This window comes from Athene cunicularia (genome assembly GCF_003259725.1).
Source record: "Athene cunicularia isolate RWA chromosome 1 unlocalized genomic scaffold, athCun1 chr1_part2, whole genome shotgun sequence".
Lineage (NCBI taxonomy): Eukaryota > Metazoa > Chordata > Aves > Strigiformes > Strigidae > Athene > Athene cunicularia.
This window is the reverse complement of record NW_020799092.1, coordinates 55,975,306-55,990,934: the sequence shown is the minus strand read 5'-3', so window position 1 is coordinate 55,990,934 and position 15,629 is coordinate 55,975,306. Positions and strand designations below refer to the sequence as shown.

Here is a 15,629-nt window from a genome sequence, read left to right as displayed (position 1 = left end):
ATGTCCCGGGTACTGTCCGAGACAGCCTGTCCAGGCTGTGAGCTGCAGGGCGCCTGCACAGAGAGGAGGGAAGCACCCTGGGCCATTGCCCCAGCGGTGGGAATGGGGAGGAGGACAGGAGACACTGGGCATGCCGACCCAAGCGGTGGGATTTCATCCATGGAGCATCATTTGGTGACAGGCTTTGCTGCTGGTAAGCGGTTGGTTCCCATAACCAGTTTCATGTTTCTTCAGCAATGATTTGTGAATAACAAGTAACATCACCCATCAGATGAAGTTTTTGATGAGGTTTGTCTGACATTCAGGAAAACACGTCTGGCAAAACATGGCCTAATTCTGATGAGGCTATTTCATAAAAAAAGCAAAAATGCAATTTTTCCAATAGTGGAGTTTTCATTCTTGGCTCATGGAGACAGTTCTGAGCTCTACACTAAGACCATCAAGCAGTGACTGCAATGGGAAATACAGCTTGATATTGCTAATTTGAAATGAAATGTTTATGATTAGTTTAATGAATTCAGATGAATTTCTCTTCCAATGACAACTATTTCTTTTTAATTAACACTTTAAAAAATTTCAATGTTTCTGAATTCATTTTCTCAGAAATAATCTTCGAAACAGCATTATTTGTAACAAGCCGTGTTATCTCCCTGACTGATTTTTGAAGGCAGTGTAGGAAAGGCAGGGTTTGCCCTATCCTTTTGCAAAGCTTTAAGTTGCCATTTGCTAAAGGTTTGCACAGCACATGGAAGTCCAGGGCCTATTCCTATCTGAAACATCTAGATACTACTGGAACAGAAATACTGAGTAATATGTAATAGAATTGTAAATTATATGGCATAATGCTGCCCCTACAATAAAATCTCAGATAAGATTCCCTCTTTGAGGTCCTACTTTACTGTGCTAACATTATTTAAGGCTTACAAGTCCTCCAAATAGGTCTCTCTCACTGCTAATGGTCTTAGATATTGCACAAAAATCCACTTCTCACTCTTTCCATGCTGAAAAAATTTTGAAATATGAAAATTTTCCATTACTATAATTAGAGTCGTGCCAATATAACATAGCTCTATATTGTAAAGTGCTATATCTTAAAATAAACTTAAGCGATTACTACGTTGAAATATGTACCAAATAGCCTAAGAGTAGGCATAGTCTAGAAATGCAGATATTCTTTGGTATAACACAGTATCTTCATTAAGAGAAGGGAAAACTGCCTGAGCAGCTGGTGTGCAGAAGTCACAGCTGCCAGGCCAAATCCTGCCTCAAGCATGACACAAGCAGTGCCAGTGATTTAATGGAACTTGTTTGTGTGAATTACAGTTACCGGGCTTGGTTCTAGGCAGAGAACATGAATTTAATTTGTTTTCAGAAAATAACACCCAAGATTTCTCCCTACCACCTTTTAAGCAGGGAAATTTATTCCCCAAGTGCTTCGAAGAGGAAAAGCTAGTTTCTGAAGTTATTTGCAGTGTTTTGCAACGTACATGTTGTTTCAGGGTCCCTATTTAATAATTTCTTAAACCTATCTCTGAGATAGCACTTCATATATTTTTCCAAATCAATGAAACATGATAGAAATACTAGCTGTCCTATTCACGTATCTGTACAAAACAACTGATCCGTGAAAGTATATTAATCAATATCAGAAGCAAACATTTAATGTTTTCCAACTCTAACGCTATATTGATGAGCTTTTACCAGGGAGGGGTCCAAGTTTAAGACATGACTAATTCTGGCTCCAGGGAATGTGTGTTAGTGTGATTTCAGCTCAGTTTTATCTTTTGCTCAGCAAAAATAGCCCAGGCTAACTGGCTGGAGTTAGGATAGCCACTCACACCAACTACCCCAACAATTTTTAAAGTAACTTTTTTTGTTTCAGGTAGTCGGGAATCTGCTTTTGTACATGCCATCTCCTCTGCTGGAGTTGTTTTTGCCATCACCAGGGCATGTAGCCAAGGGGAGCTGAAATCCTGCTCCTGCGATCCCAAGAAGAAAGGCTCTGCCAAGGACAGCAAGGGCCATTTTGACTGGGGTGGCTGCAGCGATAACATCGATTATGGTGTTAGATTTGCCAGAGCCTTCGTGGATGCCAAAGAACGGAAAGGAAAAGATGCAAGAGCACTGATGAACCTTCACAATAACAGAGCTGGAAGGAAGGTGGGTGTGCATCCAACAGATGCCTGGAGATACTCTAGTGAGCTCTCACAGGTCTGGTGCTGGTAACAGTTGGCCCTTGCTGACTGGTCTCAGCAGTTGGGAAGAAGTAAGGGATGAGAGGGAGCCTGAGATGCTATTTCTGTCTCCTTTGGAGGTTCAGAGTGGCAGAGATCTCCAAACAGACTGAGTGCACCTGCTTAACAGTGCTCCCATCTGAGTCAGCCTAGTGGTTCCTTGTGTGGGAAGTTAAGCACGAGCCCAAGTAATTGCTGGATCATTTTGGAGCGAGGTTTTGTTTTGAGCCTAATCCTTACATATGGAGGTGTTTTACTTTTAGTTAGTATAGAATACAAATTCCTAAAGGAGGCTGAAGACCACACCGAAGAACAGGCTTGTGTATTAAAGAGCAAATTCAGAATAGCATTGGAGAATAAAACCTTCCTGTCCATTCTTGTATGTATATGGTAAACTTAAACGCAAAATGAGCAGAAATAAAATAAAATTACTTCACTTAAAAAAACAAAAAGATTCAAAATACTTGGCCCTTCAAAAGGCATTGGCCTTGGGACATGATGTGCTCTAAACAAGCCCCTTTTCTATACATTGTATGAAAATACCGTTCTTCAATTTTAACAAAAGGAATCCTTGCTCTTTTACTGTAGGTGAGTAGAAGGAGTAGTTGCCAGGCATATTGCCCACTGCTGGTGCAAGGGCTGAGAAATACATGAACTGACATTTTGTGGTGGTACCTATAAATTGTAAGAATAGTGCATGAAACTGAAATACACTGTTTCATTATTCAAAACATATTCAAAATTTTCTGTATCCATGACATCTGAAATAATACAGAAAAATATTTTATAGTGCTAGATCAAGCACTGCTAAAATGACTTGCATAGACTTCTTGTTCCTTGTCTTTGGTTTTCCTTTGCTTATATTCAGTAGGAAATAAATTGTTCATATTCTGATCTTTTTATATTAAAAAGTTCCCTTTAAAATTGTTCTATATTAACTAGCCCTTTAGAATAAAAGATCTAATTTTAATGAATTCTACTGCAAGTAGATGATTTTTCTGATAAATATTTCTCCTTCAACATCTTATCTCCACCTGTTTATTACCAGCAGGTGTAATTAATATGCAATATAGACAGATGAGGCTATTCAGATCAGTGACATGCATATACAATACTATGGCTGTATTTATGTTACTGTCCAAAAGATACTGCAGTCTACCACACAAGCGAAGACTATAGGGATGATTTAGTTCCATACTGGGAAGTAATTTGTGTAATGGTTGAGTATCTTAGTAAGTTTTAAAAAATCATATGCCAAACAATAAGACAGTATTGGTAAGCAGGTAGGTTTTTTAGAAAAAGATCAAGAGACTTTAATAAACATATTCGATTAAAAATAAGCAACACATTGTCATATACTCTGGGACCTGCTTTAAAGAAAGGGATGCTAGTTTGTATCCACAGTGCAATAGCACAGGTTTTGCTTTGCAGGGATCTCACTACCTCAGCCCATCCGCAAGCCTGGCATTCAGATCTAAGTAGGACCAGCTCTGCCTTCAGTTTTTTCTCACCCCCAAAAGGGGTGTTGATAGGTTTCTTTTAAAACTAGACTATTGGATTTTACTAATTCAAAAATACATAGAATAAATATTTATAATATTCCCACGTGAATCATACAAAATAATATGTTTTGTATCAGTACAGGAACATCACTGACAAAAAGAAATCCTGCATTCCTGTGTGCTTCTTCCACTCTTCCAGCAAGTTGTTTTAAACGTACAAGTAGTTAAACTGATTTCTACTCAGATAATTAAAAGCAAGCATCTGCCTAAATCCCTGTTTTGTGATAGTACCATTGGCAATAAAGTGGAGTTGTTGGAATATCAGTGACTTCTTTGAAGTAGTCATATTGTTTACAAGATGGAAAGAAAATTAAAAGTACTTTGGTTTTATAATATGTTCTCCCTTTATTATTAAGTGCTTGACTGAAAAATGCTGCCTTGCTGTGCATCAGTCTTGCTTCTAATCATGGAGGTTTCCTCTCTCTTACCTTCCTCCCATGATGCTGTTTCTTTTGTACAAACTCCAAAATGTTCATATTTCATGAACCCTTAAGGCATAATATTTTTAGATCAAATATCCTTATCTTCAGAATTAGGAATGAATTATTTATTGTATATGAACCCATCTGTTGTTCTCCAACATCATACAGATAGCTTAAATGTCTGAAATGAAGATGAAATGGCTTTAATGCTATCAAGACATTAAATTAGTGATGAAGATGATCTCTCCAATGCAAGCTAATTAAGGTCTTATTCTAAAATGTTTCTTAAAACATTTATAAGCATTTTAAAAATACCGTATTTTAACATTTTGCATAGGCCTGATGCCCAGCCCAGGTACAATGCTTTGTACAGTCTCTGTAAAATCATTTAAATATAAATTGTTGATGAATTTCTGGGCAATATTTGAAACACTATTCAGGGCAAAAGGCAACTTCACAAGGGTGAGCTAGAGAGGGTCAGCATGGTGATGCTTCAGCTGGAATGATGGGGCAAGGGGCTACGTTCAGTGATTCTGCCCATTTCCCAGATGGTTTCCTCCTGCCCAGCCTGTGTCCTAGCGCTATGGATCATCTTGATCCTCGGGATGACTGGCAGGGGCGGGGAAGGTAAGCCCACCATCCACAGGATTGTGTGTACGGTTGAGTCAAGCAACCAGAGCAGGCCAACCATGTGGGGATGACTTGATGCTACCAGTGGGTGTCACTACAGACCGTGATTTGGAGACCCATAGCAAGCCTGGCATTACAGGATGACTGGAAAAGGGCTGAGAAGCATGAATTGCAGTTTGTTTTACCTGCGTATATTTTACTGCGTTTCTAAACAGGCCGTGAAGCGGTTTTTGAAGCAGGAGTGCAAATGTCACGGTGTGAGTGGATCATGCACTCTAAGGACCTGTTGGCTGGCCATGGCAGACTTTAGGAAAACAGGAGATTATCTGTGGAAGAAATACAATGGAGCGATTCAGGTGGTCATGAATCAAGATGGCACGGGTTTCACTGTGGCTAACAAGAGATTTAAGAAGCCGACTAAGAATGACCTGGTATACTTTGAAAGCTCTCCAGACTACTGTATCAGGGACAGGGATGTAGGTAAGCCTCTGTTGTTACACATGAATGGTTTTATTTCAGACATTTGTACTTTAAAGGTCAAAAATTATCATTATTATTGAGTGAGAGTGTGTGTGTGTGTGTGTGTGTCTGTCTGTCTGTCTGTCTGTCTTGCAAAAGCTGCTTTTAGGACAGTGTGAGTTATGCTCTGAAGTCAGGTCCATACCGTACACAGCCACATGCACACTTATATCAGACACCTCCCTCCAGAGCTGCCAGATGTAACTATGGCAGCCCCAAGTCCCATGATGTCCCTTATAATAGCACCTCCTGTTGCATTTCTTCTCTTCCATATTGTTATGCTACTGCTGCAGACTTTTATCTGCACATCTCCCGCAGCTCACTGTGGACCGTGGAGCCCTTCGCTGTAGACACACCTTTCCCCTTCGGTAATGTAGGAGGTACGGCAGCTTGGTGCAAACTGTGCTTTCACCAGTCAATGCAGCTGTGGGTAACAGTGCAAGGCAGCTGGAGAACGTGCAGGTGGATGACATGATAGAAGTTGGTGGGGCACAGCACAATGCACTGAGCAACACAGCTGTTCCTTCCTCTTTATGGGACGGTGTTAGCTCTGTTCATGATAACCGTCACATTTGCTGAAGCGTTGTGCCAGCCCCAGAGGGAAGAGGTAAAGTTTCAGGGCTGCTATTAACACTGAAATTTTCTGCTTTCAGAGATTTCAATAGGGATGCACTTAACAGTGTTACAGGATTCAAGGAACTGCCAAGTACCAGGAATCCTGCTAACAGTTGTTAACCCATGTATAGTATTTCCTGATGTGGCAAGTAAAAACTAGCAACTAGAAAACCAGGAATTTGGAAAAGAAAGCCAGACTGAGTAATGTATGAAAGATGTTGTGGAACTAATTAATAGGTTGTATAACGTACCAGATTGCACCCGGTATGACATATCTGTAAGTATCTGGATAGCAATGCGGCTCAACACTTTTTGGCATCGCTGCATATTTACAATCCAAGTTTACTTGGAATAAGCATTGCAAAACAACTGTACTTAAATAAGAACAATATGTGAAATTCTGGTCATGTACTATTGACTTCAGTGAACCCAGAATTTCATCCAGTACACTTACGTTGTAAAGTGTTTCTGGTTAGTTGAGCAGTCAAGGTAATTTTAAATGTTATTTATGGCTTTGCAGGTGATGCTTATTACCTGCACAAGCACATATTGTTCCTTGAATAGTAACCAGTATTGTAAAGTCTAATACTTTAATCCAAGTGAAAAAATGGGCATATTGTGGCATTGTGCAGAGACTAGCTTTGCAAACTAGGATTTATTCAAAACTTTATTGCTTGAAGTTTTCTCGTTCATTGTAAAACCCATGATTTCTTCCCCCCAAAAAGGAGACTCTTTACACAACCACTTCTATGTCAAAAAGCTGTTTAATAATCTCTTTGTACTAAGCCTAATCTCATCTGTCAGTCTTGTTATCGTGGAGGAAAGTGGGCATTTTTCATCACAGTGTATTATGCGCGCTTGCCTTATGCTGTCAAGCCTGCCCAGAGATGACGGTCTGACACGTGCTTTGGCTTAGCTCAAGATAAGGCTGTGGATGAGGTGGTGTTTCTTTGCTGCCCAGAATTCAGAGAATGTTGCTGTTTGGAAGAGCACATTTTTGGCAAGCCACAGTAAACCTTTAACAGGATGCAGGATGCCCTGCTGCTTGCATGGAGCAAAGAAAGAATCAGACTAACAAAACCTGATCTGGCTTTGAGAGAGGTCATTTTAGCAGTTGAGCAGGCCTTTTTGCTTTATGAACTTTGGTTTGCCCTGTCGAGCACTCCAGATTGCCAGCCCTGTTAAAGGACTAGAAATGAAATGAGATTATGGAAGTCTGAGTCTGGAAATAGGTGGGGAGCATCTCAGTGTCAGCTAAATCTAATACACAGCTCTTTAGTATGTCCTTGAATACAGTTCTGCCTTTCATTCTCTGGGGAATTCAAGAAATTTAGTGCTTCAGGAAAAAAAAAAATCAAATCTGGAGATTGGTTAGTGTTGGGACTGAATAAAAGATTCCCAGAGCAAATCATATGAAGTGTCACAACTTGACTGGGAGACAGCTACAAAATCTGTAAAATGACCAAGGCAGTGTCCTCTGTGGTTGGGTGTGCTAACACATATGAACCAGTAAATTAAAGGTGCTCAGGGCTTGTATCATCAGCGGCCTATCCAAAAAACCATATACCTCGTCTGCTGCCATCAGAGCTTTTAGCACTGGCTCTTCTCTCTGGTGGCGGGCAGCCACTGGAGCCTGCTGGGACAGAATACACCCCACTGGGTCTGGCAGTCTGTGTAGGGGAGGCAGCTGGATGTACATACGTGGATCACCCCCACAGTGTTAAAAATGAAGTATTATTTTTTTCCTAGAAGGAAGAGAGGAGTCATTGCTTTTGGGAGGAATACAATATGTGGAAATCACTAATAGCAACTCAGTAAGAATGTAATAACCTGACCACCTCCTGTCTAGCATTAAGATTTCATGATTTTTTAGAAAAGAACTAAAGGAAGATTTTCAGAAGTGTTCAGAATTCACTTAACTTTGCTCACATGTATGCTGAAATAATTTTTACTCCCAATTTTGTACTCATAATTTGATAGAAACAGAGGTAAGACATCCCAGAGGGCTTTTGAAAATCTTCTCATGAACTTAGAAATTTTGCCACACTTTGCATGGTCCTCCCTTATATTATTACAAATTTCCAGCTCCCAAAACCAATACAAGCATACCCAGGACTACACAGGGAGAAACCTGTTAGAAATAAAGCTATGAAGGGAACTAAAGTGATGGCCACACAAGTGGCAGTCCGACTGTTGCATGTACTATCTTACTCTGAATGTGTAACTTTACCTCCAAAATGCTGTAAAAAACCTTCTTGCTTGTCTGCTTATAAGCTTCTGTTAGAAGCATTTTACGTTTTAAAAGATTGCTATTTGACTGTCAGTGCAGGCTAGGCTGATTGAAAGCTGTTGAAAGTTTATCATGTTTTAAACGTACCGGTGGACAAGCAGAGATTGCTTCAGGATTAAGTGTTTGAGCAGCTGCAGCGCAGACATCACCCACTTGCTCACTGAGCCTTCGTTGCAGGCTGTTGTTCATAGAGGCTGTTAAAGCCATGTAATATTTTACTGCAACCCACCCCCCCACCCCCCTATTTTGCAACAGGTTTATTAAAAATTGTCACAGAGCAACCAAAAAACTTAGGCAATATTTGAGTGAAGCCTGTTCCTGCAGGGAGACCTCCACCAAAGTGTGAGGAGCAGGCTGAGCTCAGCTCAGCGGGTTGAGGTGGTGCATAGGGAGCAGAGAGGTTGCATCCAAAGCGTACACCTCGAGGTGGAGGTGATGGGCAAGCAGCAGGATGGTGTTGGTGAGCATGTGTTGACTGCAGCTGTTCTGATAGCAATGACACTTCAGCTGCATGAAGGCGGTAGTGGAACCAAGAGGCAGGTTGTGTCTATGTGCAAATGGTCTCAGGCTGCTGCAGCAGTCCCTAAGGACCTGCTGCAGACCCCATTGCCATGTGCTTCAAGTCATCCATAGGTTTCTCCTGACATTCACGTGGTCCCAGTTTGGGCACTGTCAAAGCCAGTGTCACTGCCTCTGCTTGTGTGTAGGGTGTGGGTTGCGAACCTGGGCTGTGGTGGCCTTCTCCTGTGTCCCCAACAGCAGACAGGGTACTGCGGCTGTGTGTGAAGATCCTCCACACCTGATGTCCTGGTGGAAAGCACTGTGGAGATGCACGTGCAGTGCTAGGAGCAGCCATGTGGAGCTGCACATTGGGTGACAAACCACATGCCCAGGCTGATCTGCTTTGGGTCCTTCACAGAATTATTTTTGGTTAATTTATTTCCCTTGCTACCCCATGTAAGCCATTTGCTGTGCTTTTGAGATAAATGAGGCCAAGTCTGTAGTGAAATAAAAATGTGAAACTAAAGTACAGCCTGGGCAAGGTGTGTTAGTACTTGAGGTAAGTAACCCATAGAGGGAAACCAATCTTGATATATGTCAAAAACTTCTCACTGAGGTTAGTCACATACAGCCAGTCCCTGTGTGAGTGCTTGGCCCATATCTCCCCATTTACACACTGTAAACACATTGGGTGCAGTCCCAGCCCTGTGCAAGCTGACAGTGGAGCTTGTGATGACTTCTTCTCCAAGCACCATCTGGCAAGGGAGCAGCACAATTGTCCCAAGTGCCTCTGGGAGCTGTGAGGTTATGACAGCTATCAGTGGCTATGGAAATTAGAATGAGACACATGTTTACTCTAAACTGAATCTGGATAAATTGTTCTTATCAGCACATTGCCATGTCTTCGTGGCTGGCCTGGGAAATCCCAGCCCCTCTAGACCGGGCTGCCTCTTCTCTCCAGCCTTGCTATACTGGGGTGTTGTACACAGTTTCCATGTGAATCCTTCTTGATTTAAAAAGTAGTTTCAGAGCTACTTTTCTGTGAATATTTCCTCCCCCAGCTCACCCTCAAACACTTGTGTGGAAAGTAGTTTAATGTTTTGGGGGATTTCACTGCTTGCATTTTTTTTTTTTTTTAAGGTGAAAGTCAAATAATGAACTTTATTGCTTGAAGCCAGATTTCTAATCAATAGACATAGAAGAGAAAAATCCTTTATGCTATATAGGAATAAATCCTAAATGCTATAAAGGAATAAACACACTTTAGTGCTTTAGGAATGGGAAAATATATTTTTCAACTTATCATATATTTGCTTAAGAAAACTGCAAAGCACGTCAAAGGGTTTGATGTACAGGCCTTAAATTTGGCTGTATTAAAAGCTGTGGATGTTTTGGCAGGTATAATGTGTGTTGGCATGGCAATTCCAACACTTGAAATGAATTAAAAAAAAAAAGAGCTTACACAAAAACTTTTTAGAAGTTAGAAAATACTCCTGCCTTAGTTTGTTTAGTGTCTTCAGCTGTCTTCATCACCTGGCGATCTGAGTGCCAGCCAAGGAGTGCAGTAACTTGCCTGGCTGCTCGCTGTCAGTTATTGTTCGTGTTTTTTCTCATGAGAGAAGCTGAAGAGATGCTGAAGATGCTGTTTGAACTTTTAAAAAATGCTGGGTTTTCTCAGAAATTAAGCCTTTATATGAATCTGTTTTTTCTTTTGTCACATTTTTTGATCATTTAGTTTCCTCTCCTAGTGGCGTAGTAAATGTTGGTGTTGTATTGTGAGCAGTATCAGATGATATCAGCTCCTGCCTATCTGTTAGCAGCTGAAATAATTTTGGTTTTGAAGTCAGTGGCAAAACTCCTGTCAAAACCAAGGGGCATATCCTGCTCAGGTTCTCCTTTACTGCTGTGTCATTTCCCCAGACCTCTGGAAATGAGAACTTTTGGAGTTGGAAATTAACCTGTGCCTTGGCTGAGGGATGTGGTCAGCCCTTCCCAGGACAGGTCCTGCTGGGTGTGGGGATACGTGGGGTCTTCCTTCACCTCCCACAGCCAGGTGGCTTGGCTGTGCTCTGTTCCTCACCAGGAACATGCTGAGGTGGAGAGTGGCTTTGCTTTTCCAAGGAGTGACGCCTGGCTGGCTGCCGCAGGATGGTGGCACAACAAAGGCTGTTGAGCATCCAGCTTGTTTCACATGAACCACACACAGAGACCAAGACACTGAGTGTTTCAAAGTCTAACCCACATCACAGTTGTTGGAGATTACTGTCCTAGGCGTGCTGTATTATGCAGCCCAGGCACACTAGGACTTTGGGGCTGGGCCTCATCAGTGGGTAAAGCATCATGTGGTGCAAGGGTGAGGGGGAGCCCATGCAGGGAGGTAAGCAGGAATTCACACCAAATTCCTGATGCAGAATGTTAACGATATGAGTCACAAGCTTGGCCTTTGAACCTTTTTTCTGTCTGAGCAGAGAGGGCAGGACAAGCACCTAGAAAAGCGGTTATTCAGTTGTATATTGCACAGTCTGGCATGCAAGGGATATTACTGTGGACTGACTTAAGCACCAGCACTTATGTTCAGGTGTCCTAGCTGCATTGTGGATGGAGGAGAACATGGTGGCCAGGAAGCAGGTTTTAGTTTGCTTTCTGCTTCAGGCTTCCTACAGGACCACAGACAGATCACATAGCTCTCCATCCTCCTGACTCCGCAATCCTGCCTAGATCAGGGGCCACTGGAAATCTCTCTTCCCCCAGTCATTCCTAAAAAACTGATCTGGGAGAGGCCTTTTGGCATCTCTCTTTCCCTATCATGCAGGTTTCCCTGGTGCATCTGGCCTTGGTGGGAAAGCTGCATGGCAGAGGGCTTGCTAGGGCTGGTGTGTGCCCATGTGGGTCATTGCTGGTGGTACCTCTCCTCCTCCTACCCAGGACCCCCTGCATGGGATTCAGGTGCCAGCACTGGCTGTGGGGCAGGAAACCTGTGGAGTTACTGCCGGTTCCCTGGTGCAGAGCATGCCCAGTGCAGCATGCCACTGGTTTTTACATCAGCGTGAGGTGCTCCCCCAGATGGCAGAGACTTACTTTAAAGTGCTGTTCAGCTGCCTCCCCAAGGATCCTACGCAGAGCGCTGGTCCATGGGCAGCAGCGTGAGCAGGCTCAGACCCTGAGGAGATCTGGGATCTGTCAGGTGGCAGGTGCAGGAACCTATCTCTGTTCAGCATGTCTTCTCCTCCCTCCGCCTTTTCCCTCTTGGGTGGCTCCGCAGGTCTCTGCTTAGCTGGCACAGCAGCACCTTTGCAGCTCAGGATCCCTGAGCCAGGGCCTGTGTCCATCACCAGCAGCAGCTGGCGAGTGGCTCCTGGGGTGGGCTGCCGGGGCAGCTGTGAGCAATCTGCTGAGCTTGGAGAGCAGGTGGCCAGACAACACCCTTCTGCTCTGCCCACAGCAGACCTGGACCAGTGATTTGATACTGAAGCTTTCCAGGTGTGTGTATTTCTACCCAATGAATATTTAAATATTTAAACAAATATGGGAATATGGGCTATGGAAGACAAGGCTGAGAGGCCTTCTAGGGACTGAAACATTCCTCTGGGGTGGCAGTTGAAGCCTGTCCTGACTTAGATGCAAAAAGAGCAAAACTTCCCCCGCCATGGCTAAGAGGATAAATCATGTGTTGGTCACGTGAAAAACCGCAGTCTGAGAAGGTGACTTTACTCAAATCCCTGAGACCACTTTCTACCTCAGTGGCTGGACTCAGGCCCAAAAAGACATGAAGTCTCCCTGGTGGTGGGGACAGTAGGGGACAGAGGAGCTATAAACACTTGTATGTTGTGAACTGCTTCAATACAGCAGTGGTGGTATATACAACCATAAGTACCCCACTGTGGAAAAAAGAAAGAAAATTAGAATTTATGCATCTTAGATTTTTATTAATTTCAGACTAATTACAGTTTAAGTTTTATTAAGATTGACTTGCTATCCTATCTCAAGCAAATTTGAATTAATGTCTGCATGTATTTTTTTCTTTAAGAAGCTAAATTGTTCATGTTTGATGTACATCTGTGAATATACTTTTTAAAATGTTCCACAGTCAATATTTAGGGGATCCCATTTTGGCCAAGAACAGAAGAATGGAGCTATAATTGGGTCTAGGGAAAATGTCAGAACAATGTTGACCTCATGGATATATCTGATATTGATTTATAATAGCAATATGTAAGAAATTAGGGGAAGCAATGAGTATTCATGAAGTTTTCAGATGGCTGGTAATAATCTGTCAACAGCTGTGGTATAGATTCTACAGTGTACCTTAAGTATTAGATGAGCAGCAGCTCGTACATGGTACAGTAGCTGTTTGGCGTAAGACATGCCTTAAAGGGCCATTTTGTGCCATGTGGTGATGGGCAGAGGCATTTCCACAACTCCAGAGAAGTATTAGGAACATGAAGAAGTGTGGTATGCTTCCCTACCCCTCTTTCTGTCCACAACAGGCTATAATTGAGTTTCTTCAAATATCTATCAAGAAATAGGAGAAGAACCCTTGGTGCTTACTCCACAGAGTTGAGACATGCACAGTGCAGCCACTCTTCAGCTGTCACATGAACTGGTGGACACAGGGGCCATGGGTGGACACAGCAGTGATGCCAAGCAGTTGGGTTGCTTCTGCACTCACTTCTGCAAAGACTTTAACCACCAGCAGCATGGTTACTCTGCCCACTGTGTCCTTCACAGCCACCAAATTTCAGTCTCCTCTTTCCCAGCTCTCCCCTGCCCACTTGGAGCTCCCTTGCAAAGCCCCTGAGCTCCTGAGCACCACAGGGGTGCTCCTTCTGGCCACTCATTTCACACAGCCCTGGGGGACTGGACACAGAGGACAGAAGAGAGCTGCACGGCTGTCTCGGGGAGGGTATCTGCTTGCTGGAGAGGAAAAAGGTGCTACAGAAAGATGAAGCAAAGCATGATGATATTAACAGAATCAGGCAGAGCCTTAAAGTATTGATCCATTTTACTCTTCATTTCCAGATCTGATTTCTAGGAGAAAATTGAGATCAATTTTACCTTACTATAGGCATTTTTCTGGCTTGATATTGAATCCTGGGTGATGTGATGTTGAAGGATCAAATGCATTGTATATTATGTCTCCTATGCATATTTTTATACACTTTCTGTCCTTCCTTAAAATCCACCTTGTGACATTTACTACGTTTCCTTTGTAGGGTCTCTCGGGACAGCTGGTCGGGTTTGTAACCAAACCTCCCGTGGCATGGACAGCTGTGAAGTGATGTGCTGTGGGAGAGGCTATGACACCTCCCGTGTCAGCAGAATGACAAAGTGTGAGTGCAAATTCCACTGGTGTTGTGCTGTGCGCTGCCAGGACTGCCTAGAAGTCGTAGACATTCACACCTGCAAAGCACCAAAGACTGCTGGCTGGATCTCCAGGACATGATGCACAGGCTATTGATTCGTGAGGACCACAGCCTTTGCCCTTCCTGGTCTGTGCAGGGAATGCGTCCAAGTTCTTCTCTACTTTTATGCCAGTTTTGCCTTTTTCTTTCATTGCACAGAAGCTGCTGAATAATTAATACAAACTCTGCAACATTTACTTCCCTTTTCTTCATGAGAGTGTTGCTGCAGAGTTGTCTGTGCATAAACTAATGCAGCTCTGGAAAAACGTACTTCTGCCAGGACTCTTCCAACTAACACACAACTGTCCTCTGGCCTCCTTGTGGCAATTCATTCCTGCCACCAGGAACACAGCAAAACGCAGAGATGGGGCATTTTGTACAAGACCGCCACCACCAACTGCATGGGCTGAGTTTGCTCAAGCATCTTCTCAAGGATCCTGTGCTGGTCACAGTCTTGCCCTGGATACTGAAGTGCTCAGGAGTTTGAGCACCAGTTGGCAATTCCTCTGTGAGAGAAAATGTGGGGCCAGGCTGGGTGAAAGGCTTTACTGGAGGGGTGTTTGTCCATCCCCAGTGGACTGGAGTTTGCAGTGAGGTGGCCACCTGAGGCCAACTCAGCCACCCTTACACGCTGTGGCTTTCCGTGGAGCAGAAATTGGCCCACGGTGAAAAGCAAAGGAAACGGCAGGATATGTATTCAACCACAACATTTTCGTAAGCTATTAAAGAGTCAAAGCAAATGTCTTAGTTATGTATTTGTGAAAACTTGCCTTAAAAGCTTTTAAAAGGTTGTTAATATTAACTGCTGAGGTTTTTTGTGATCTGAAGGGTCAAAGAGAAGAGATTTGTTTCTCAGCCTAGTGAGAGCTGGGCATAGGACGTTCAACTACCTAAAGATAAGGTTTCCTATTTTTCACTTACTGAATAAGCAGAAAAACATTCGCAGAAAGCTGATGGAGAAGGAAATAATCTTGTCTCAGTAATGATCGGGTTTCTAAAGATTCTATCAACTTCTATGTTCTTTGAAATTTAATAAATCTATTAAATGTGTTCAGAAGGATACTTTCCATTCAGATGGGAACGTCCAAATGAGATTTTCTCTTAATACTTTCGGTGAAAACTTACACCTGTGATTAAGAGTGTATTGGCCTTTGGTGGAGGCAGTTACAGGTTGTGTCAAGTCCATATGCTGGGCTGGGATCAGCACAAAACAACAAAGTGCTGGGAAGATGTGCAGGCTCATGCAGTCCAGAAATTGTAGCCTCACTGGAGGGGACCTGGGTCAGAGAAGGACCAGCTGCCCCTCTTCAGAGAGATAAGCAAATGAGACAAGACAAAAGATGGGTCCTGTGCCGGTAAGTCTAATAGGCTCTGGAGAAGCACCCATGAAGTTCAGAGACAGGGAAAGTAATGAAAAAATAACATGGGAAAAGAGGTTGAATGAGTGATAGAAC

General features: G+C 43.0%; 1 protein-coding gene across 1 annotated transcript; it reads left to right on the top strand.

Annotated features, from left to right (window-relative positions):
* WNT2 (Wnt family member 2) lies at window positions 1–14,216 on the top strand. The gene is made up of 5 exons (XM_026867990.1): window positions 1–193; window positions 919–939; window positions 1,883–2,160; window positions 5,064–5,328; window positions 13,987–14,216. The coding sequence occupies exons 1-5, from the start codon at window positions 1–3 to the stop codon at window positions 14,214–14,216; spliced, it is 987 nt and encodes a 328-aa protein (XP_026723791.1).
* Window positions 14,217–15,629: the final 1,413 nt, after the last annotated feature.